The sequence below is a fragment of the Stegastes partitus genome, unplaced genomic scaffold (genome assembly GCF_000690725.1).
Source record: "Stegastes partitus isolate 25-593 unplaced genomic scaffold, Stegastes_partitus-1.0.2 Scaffold665, whole genome shotgun sequence".
NCBI lineage: Eukaryota > Metazoa > Chordata > Actinopteri > Pomacentridae > Stegastes > Stegastes partitus.
In genome coordinates this window covers 20387-28996 of record NW_007578396.1, presented here as the reverse complement: position 1 = coordinate 28996, position 8610 = coordinate 20387, and the positions used below count along the sequence as shown (strand labels likewise).

Below are 8610 nucleotides of genomic sequence, written 5' to 3'. Positions count from 1 at the left end.
ACGCCTCACAATATCCCACAATACTGAGGAAAAAGACTGAAATAAAATTAGAAATGCTCCCAGCTCATGTTGTCAAGACAGTCCCGCTAGATTTGAAGTGAAATAAATATGCTTTTCAAGCTTTATTACATACAAGCTGGAAAGTTCTTCTTCTTCTTCTTCTTCTTTTTTAATTTAAAAAATGTAAATAAAGAGCATGAATATTTGAGTTTCAGAGATTTCAGTGGGCTTCATGTTTTATTTAACTAAGTAGCAAACACATGTATTGCAGTTTTAAAAAATAGCAAATCATTACACTGTACAGAATAGATGAAACTCATTTTTAGATATTTGAGAATGGGGAATTTAAATTTGAAAAATCCTTTAGAAAGTATTGTTTATCATTCGCTTGCATCATACACTGCTCTCAGTGTACTGTCTGTTTTAATTCTACAACATGTGGTCACTTTGATAACATATTCTGACACAATGCAGTCACTATGGTATGGCTTGAACCCACACAGAACAGAATAACTTTATTTATTTAATATAACACTGGCTATAAGGAAGAAGCCTCCTATCTCTTACAAATACACCTAAACAGTCATGTGTGTGTGGATAATCAGCTGATAACACTCAACTGCTCAGTAGCTTTTGCCATTTATAATTACGTGTGAGTAACTAAAGTAGTTTCTCCTCAGAAAACAATCAAATGATCCAATGCAATTCTAAACTGACCACATAATTTAATCCTGCTCTTACTCTTGTTTTTGTTGACTTGGCATCCTTGCTGTTTGTGGTCCACAGACCCCCTGCTCTGCTCTAACTTCAATATCAAACCCAATTAACTTTACTTTTTTGTGTGTGTTTCTTTGTTGTTGTTGTTTTTAAATTAGTTCTTGTTGGAGCTGGTATGTCCAAACTAAGATAAAGCTTCAATCACAGAAATTCAAACAAACACTTGTGCAAGGCAAAAAGTATTACTGACACAGAAAAACAGCACATGGACATCTATTGTTTTGTACAACGTTTTACAGCTGGAGTCTCAACAAATGGATATAATCATCATCATCATCATTATCATCATCATCAGTTTAAAATCACAACGCAATGTGGATCGGAGTAAATAACAACACACCAACAGTATCAGACAGGAAAACACAAATCAGTCTACCGGTTTATTGAGTTCAGATTGCTGTTAATGTCCATTGTTGTGAGCTGTAACTGTATGTGCACATCCGATGCCAACCGCCTGAGCGAGAAGCGAGCAGCGCAACAGACTAGACGTGATCATAGACTGTACTTCCATGGAGTGAGAGACAAAGAGAGACAGGGAACAAAGAAGTGGGGGGTGGGGCTTCACACACACAATCCCGCCCACTCCTCCGCACGCAGCCAATCAGCTGGCCGGTATGCAAATGAGCTCGCTGCACCGCATCGTCCCTGCCCTGCGGTGACGTCACCGGCACATCTCTCCGTCTGGCTGGAGACTCAGACAGAAGCAACAGAGAAGCTGAGGGAGGCCAGCCGGGGAGGGGCCCTTTGTCAGGAAGGAATATTATTACTGTTTCCACCGCCGGCTCTGGAATAAACACGCGTTTTGTTTGTCGTCTTTCCGTACAACAGCACAGCCCGGGTCGGCTCGGATCGGGACATCCAGGTTCGATCGGAAAAAACAAAGGGGGCGGATGCTTTTTTTGTAGCTCCTTGCACTGTTTTTCTTTCCCCCCTTCAGCCGCACTGATTTATTTGCACTGACCAGTTGTCTTTAAAAAACGGGTCCGGTGCTTCTCCCCTCCTCCTTCCCTCTCCTCTCTTTCTTCCCCGTTCACTCCTCCTTTGCCCTCCTTTATTTTGCCTTCTTTCCGATTCCCGCAACGCAGCGAAGCCGCAAAGATGCCCAGCTCGCTCTTCGCTGACAGCAGCGTCCAGGGAGATGCACTGGACGACCAGCGAGCCCTGCAGATCGCCCTGGACCAGCTGTCTCTGCTCGGCTTGGACAACGACGAGAACCCTCTGTACGACAACAACCAGGAGCCCCGCAAAAAGAGCGTCAACATGACCGAATGCGTCCCGGTCCCCAGCTCCGAGCATGTGGCTGAGATTGTGGGCAGACAAGGTGTGTGTTTCACTGTTTGTAGACAGTTTGCTTCTATATTTGTCCTGCAGCGGAGCTGAGCAGTGCAGCCACGGCCATGCACCCAAACACTCCAGCAGCTGTTTTCCTGTGTGGGAGGGACAGAATGCCAGCACACGCTCACATAATGCATGAGTTATCCTGCTGCTGCTGCTCTGAGGGGAATTCTAAAATATAGGGGCACTGCTGGAGAATTCGGCATCACTACAGTCCACCAAGTAACAATCACCTCAGTAAAACATGGACTTTAGTTGTTGTCTCAGCAGTTAGTCACACATTGTTCCTCCTCTATAAATACACAGTGGTGGGCTGGCAGCGAGTAGCACACACTGATTCAAGAAGTGGAATAACCGCCCATCGGATTGTTCTGTCTGTGCAGAAAAGCGAAGCAACTCCGACAGCACTCTGTTTTGGTGTGTTCGTTTTAGGCAAGTAAAGGCTCGTTAAGTTGTAATAATGAATGGAGTTGAGTTTAGAAGACAGAGAACTAAGCGAACTCCGTGCTTTCTTACTGAACATTTCCTGAACGTGTGCTGAGGAGCAGAGACATGACAGGTGTTATTACGATCATCAGTCAGGACATGTAGGTCAGCGAGCTGTGAGCAGAGGGATCGGGCTGCCCGCTCACCTCACATTTGCAATGTTCTTTTTGTTTTGCTTTATTTTTTTTATGACTGTGATGGTGATCAGCACCAAGATCAAATTAGGACAGCGGTCACGATCTTACCTTGCCACAGACGCCCATAGCTGCAGAGATCCAGCTCGCAGTCTTCCAGCTGTAGGGCTGCAGGGCGGTACTGGTGCTTGGTTACATATGCGGAATCTTTTCCCCTCCCTGTCCTGCTGCTGTGGTTCCCAGAAAAACAAAGGAACTGCAAGGAACCACCATCGCCAGCCCTACATTTCAAAACAGCTGCAGCGGTATATTAGTGAGGTGGATGTGTTTACATCCCATTCCCTCACACAGCCCCCTGTGTCGGGTTATATCAGGTTAGAAGCGTGACGTGGGGAAAAAAACGCGGATTAACCATGACCTCGGGTATTATTTTAAGACGGCGAGCCTCATAAAAGAGACTCCATCTTCATTTTACTTAACACCAGTTTGATACTCAGTCTTATGAGGTAATCCCAGATATCTGAATTGGATGTGCAGGATGAGTTTCTGTAGGTTCACCATCCTCTACTGATTACATCACCCTGTCCCACTCAGCTGGCTTGCTCTGCTAATTATGTCATACTTCCACACTTCCTGTTTCCTCAACCAGTCTTATTTTGATGATAAAGAGATATGTGTACATGCTTGAAGGTGTTCTGTTGGATTCAGGTCAGGCGACATAACCAGGTCATAGTTTTTACTTTGTTGTTCTTTAGAAACTCTTGTGTGATTTTGGAAGTGTGTATTGGAGTGTGATCTTGCTGAAATATTCTTCTTCTGCCAAGCGTGTGCATATATGGGGGAATCCACAGGCATTCAGGGGCCAGTTATGGAGGTCATTGCCCCAACACATTTTGCTCCCAATCAGCCCCATATCATCTGTCTCCAACCTTTGTGCTTCACTGTTGGGACTATGTATACATTCACTGCTGTAGTCCTAGTCAGGTGATCCAAGAGATTTTAAGTGGCTATGCAGACTGATTTTAGGGAGGTTTAGCCGTACTGATTACAACACTGTGTCCCACTCAGCTGGCTTGCTCTGCTAACTATGTCATTCTTCTAAGGATGTTTCCTCAGTTAGTCACATTTTGATGACGTGTGTATGTACTTGAAAGTGGTGTAATGCAATTTACTGCACTGGCGCCAGGCTGTTAAGTATTAAAGTAACTTCCCCACTCTTTTCGTAACACTATTAGTATAAAATAAGTATCAAGAGTTCAGAAGTAGCTGCTGTAGATGCTGGCTGTATTGTTGTAACAAATGAACATGACTCCTAAGAAAGATAATAATAAACATCCAGCATCTGTTATGAATAGTCCATAAGTATTAGTATGACACGTGACATATTTTGAGATGTTGTTAGTTTGAAACCTATCCTTACCTTCGTCTTTTGCTTCCATGTCTCAGGTTGCAAGATCAAAGCATTGCGAGCAAAGACCAACACCTACATCAAGACTCCAGTTCGGGGCGAGGAGCCTGTTTTTGTGGTAACAGGCAGGAGGGAGGATGTAGCTATGGCCAGGAGGGAGATCATTTCTGCTGCTGAGCACTTCTCCATGATCCGAGCCTCCAGGAACAAAAACACCAGCCTGAATGGGAGTGGCACCCCTGTTCCTGGACCACCTAACCTGCCTGGACAGACCACCATCCAAGTTCGGGTGCCTTACCGTGTGGTGGGGCTGGTTGTAGGCCCCAAGGGCGCCACCATCAAACGCATCCAGCAGCAGACCCACACCTACATAGTGACACCAAGCCGGGACAAGGAGCCAGTGTTTGAGGTGACTGGGATGCCGGAGAATGTGGACCGAGCACGTGAAGAGATCGAAGCCCACATCGCCATGAGAACAGGAGGCCTTATTGAGCTCCAGGACGAAAATGACTTTCACGCAAATGGGACTGATGTGGGGTTTGATCTGCATGGGCATGCCACCCTGTGGTCCAAGCCCAATGCAGGAATGACACCCACCTCGGTGCGCAAACCCTTCTCCAACTACCGCAACGACTCGTCCTCCTCCCTGGGCAGCGCCTCCACAGACTCTTACTTTGGTAACAACAGTTCACGCATGGCTGACTACAGCCCCCCCAGCCCTGCACTCAGTTATACCACCACTAACAACAATGGCAACAACAATAACAACAATATCAACGTCAACACCAATGGCAACGGGTTTGTTTACGGAAATGAGGTCATCTCACCTGACTGCACTGATCTGACTTTTGACTCCTCATCAGGGTTTGACCCTACACCAGCCCCACCAGGCCTGCTTTGGTCACCGTATGAAAGTCGTATGACACCCTCCTCCACCGGAGGCAGCTCCCCCACCTCCACCTCAGCCATATTCCCAATCAGTACGTCCACTAATGCCAATGGGATAGTAGTGAGCCAGAGAAGAGTGAATGGTTGTACCCCACAGCCTAGGCTGTCGCCTCCGCTTCACAGCCACAGCGGAGCGCCCATTGAGCACCCGTTAGCCCGGAGGGTGCGCAGTGATCCCGGAGGAGGCCCTCTCAGTTTCCCTGGGTACTCGGGCTCTATTGCGTCCTTGCCAGGCCCTCACCTCCCTGGGGTTCCGTGCGACTCCTCAGCCTCGTCCACCTCCTCCTCTTCCTCCTCCTCCACCTCATCTGGCACAAGCCGAAAAGGCAGCCGTGATTGTTCAGTGTGTTTTGAGAGTGAGGTCATCGCCGCCCTGGTCCCCTGTGGGCACAACCTCTTCTGTATGGAATGTGCCAATCGTATCTGTGAGAGGAGTGAGCCCAAATGTCCTGTCTGCCACACCGGCGTCACTCAGGCTATACGTATATTTTCATAAGAAGTGTAACTCTTTGACTGTCTCATCAGCGAGGCTGGCTACAATAGCAACAACAGACTCTTCATACTGCTTTAATGAGATCATCCAATCATCAGTTCGGAAAGTGTACATAGATATACATATGTATGTATGAGGCTGCAGTATCCCGAAGGGACAGACACCTTTTTAGGCTCCGTCATAGTTGTTAATAATATACTGTAGCTTGGGGAAATATTTTTAACATCTAAGTGCATGTTTTAAATATTACAGTATAGTAATCAATAGTTCTAGTTATTTGTACCCTATATTTATGAGGTGAAGAGACACAGTGGGATCAGGACGGAGGTACGTGGGTCAAACTGTAGACTGTTAGCAGGATGAGCCTTCCAGGTTTTCTGATCGAATGTAGTAAAAATGGAGGCCATGGCTGGGAAACATGGAGGGCTTTCAGCCAAACAGGACTATTGACTTACAAAGATACTGCAGCTTGAGTTCAGAAATTACATGAGGGAGAGAAACAACATATCCTACATATATATGTATAGAATCAATTTCCACAAGTTGAAAGTTTTAAATGACATTAATACAGATTGAAGTATTTTATTCTTTTTTGACTTGAAAGATTATATTTCTTATTGCAAAGATGTTTACAGATATTTTAATTTAAGTTCAGTGAACTTTTTGTAGCTGGGTTGAAATATTGTTTATTTTTTAGTATGGCCTTATGGCATTGATCACTGTATTATTTTAATATCACACGACTGTGGGAGGAAATCCAAGTCCACAAAATGTGTATTGTATTTGACAGTATTCTGTTGGGATGGAGTTTTTATAGGTTCAGCAAAAAAATGTCTTTTAAATCTGCTTCACCCAGCGTATTTTTTATTCAGTAATATAAAGCATATTTTATTCTATATTATTATGAAACATTGAAATGTACAAAACTTAGTAAGTTGAACACAAAGAAATCGTTTATGCTTTCTAAAATTTGTATGAATTAGATTCCAGTGGGAATTACAGGCTTCTGTTGCACCACTATAGTTTTAGTATTTCTATTTTAATACATTTGTTTACCACTTGTTTATGTATATGTAGGTGAAGTTACTTGAGCGTAAATGTACTTTATTGAGCAAAGTTTAAGAACAAAGTATATTTTATTTTATGATAAAGGGCCTTTAACCTCATGGTCAAATACTAATATTATATTTGCTGAGACAAGATTTGAAAATGTATCAAGAGTTTTATTTTTCTGACATTTAAAATTATACATGATAAAAAGTAAAACTTAAGTAATGGTGCTACTTCATGTTTTTTTAAGTATTTCTATATAAGTCCAATAAAAATGGTACATTCATGAGGTATTTGCTTCTTGTGTTCTTCCTGCCCTCTTGGCTTTTGTTCTACTGGTGTTTAGAGCAGAGGTGAGCAGCAGTGCTGTTCAGGATTGTTTAATAGCTTTATGAACGCTTGAAGTCTCTCTGGTTGCTAATGGAAGCTTGTAGGTGGCAAGATTATCACCGTGGCCTAATTATTGAAGGTATTCCTTGATAGGAGGACATGGCTCGCCTCATCACTAATTACACTAATACAAAGACCATAATCTGTCTTTTCTAGTAATTGATGGACTAATGAAACAGTTCAACGAGATACTGAGAATTTTGGAAAATGTGATGTTTGATTGCCAATGATGTTTGATCGATGTTGTTAATTGTTGAGTTATAACAGCAGCTGGTTATCAAATCTCACATTTTTAATAATACATCGTCTCATCAGTTACTCATCAGGACACTCATTTAAAGCTGCAGTAATTAATCATCCAATTGACATTGATTTACCTGAAAATCAATCACAAGCAATTTTGATAAAGAGGTTGGTGATTTATAACAATATCACAGAAGAAAAGGGGGGGATCAGTTGAATGTAATGATTTGCTGCTGAATGTCTTTGGGTTTTAAAATGTTGGTTCAAACAAAATTAGACACATTGAAATATCACCTTCAGCTCTGGAAACTAACGATGAACATTTTCATTAACTTCAAAAAGTGATGTACCAAATGATTACATAATAAAGAGAGAAAATAAGTATTATTTGTGGCCCTGTTGTATATGCAAAGATGCCAGCAAATGTTTGGTTAGATTCCCAGTCTCACGTGCTTTGTCCAGTTTATACTGTATTTGTTTTCTTTTCAAGAAAGATTAATCTCTACAGCATTTTTTAATTTTGACTTATTTTAGTTAAACAAAAGAAAAAAAAAAGTCAACTAAAGTTATGATCCAGTTTTTCAGAGAAGCAATGCCTGGTCATTTGATTTAAATACAAATTAGTCATGTAATACGCAGTCCTATGGAACAGTTAAAAACAGTGGTTTTACATTATTCAGTTAAAAACTAGGTTTGCAGAATGCCACGAAAATGGAAAAGTTGTGCATCAAAATGTCATGACACTCAAGGAAATTCTGTGAAATTGCTTATTTTTACCCAAAGAATACAACACCCCATCTATTCAGTTCACATTCACATTCAATAGAGAGAAGCACCAAATTCTCACAATGAATATTCTGGTCCAAGGTGGGCTAAATAGCTTTAGGTGAAATATGACTATCAAAATAGTTATAGTTGTAGATTATTTTTCTGTTTTCAGGTTAATCACGTCATAGACCAATTGTTTAAGCTCTAATTACAGCAAACCTGTGCGGAGTAGCATTTGTGAGACTTTTGGTTTTAGATTCTTGTACTTGGACCAAAACTCACACTCCAGTGTTGAACACAGGTGAACAACATGAGGGCTGGTGTGTTTGATCAGCAAAGCATCAGTGACTCTTCATGACACAAAGAGGGAAGTCTGCAGTAACTGTGTGGCTAGTATTGTGTTCTGTGATGACAGAAAGTAGACTTGAAGCTGTCAGAGAAACATTAAACACACTCTGTGACAGCTGCTTCCAATATACAGCTGTCCAATAGCTGATTATTAATATAATTGTGGTTTGAATGCTTTGTGTCACTTGTTGATGTTGAGGATGGCTAAAGCCAAGCATGCTCAATGAGCA

At 42.4% G+C, this 8610-nt stretch overlaps 1 protein-coding gene across 1 annotated transcript; it reads left to right on the top strand.

Moving 5' to 3' along the window:
• The first annotated feature begins 245 nt into the window (after window positions 1–245).
• mex3b (mex-3 RNA binding family member B) lies at window positions 246–7646 on the top strand. The gene is made up of 2 exons (XM_008290288.1): window positions 246–2098; window positions 4179–7646. Exons 1-2 carry the CDS (start codon window positions 1876–1878, stop codon window positions 5582–5584), a joined length of 1629 nt encoding a protein of 542 aa, XP_008288510.1. The 5' UTR covers window positions 246–1875; the 3' UTR covers window positions 5585–7646.
• The last annotated feature ends 964 nt before the right edge of the window (window positions 7647–8610 follow it).

What these genes read in the sequence shown, in the direction of transcription:
- mex3b (XM_008290288.1), top strand. Translation starts at nt 1,876, where the DNA reads ATGCCCAGCTCGCTCTTCGCTGACAGCAGCGTCCAGGGAGATGCACTG. An exon ending in TGAGATTGTGGGCAGACAAG is followed by an intron (nt 2,099 to 4,178) that starts GTGTGTGTTTCA and finishes TCCATGTCTCAG; the next exon opens with GTTGCAAGATCAAAGCATTG.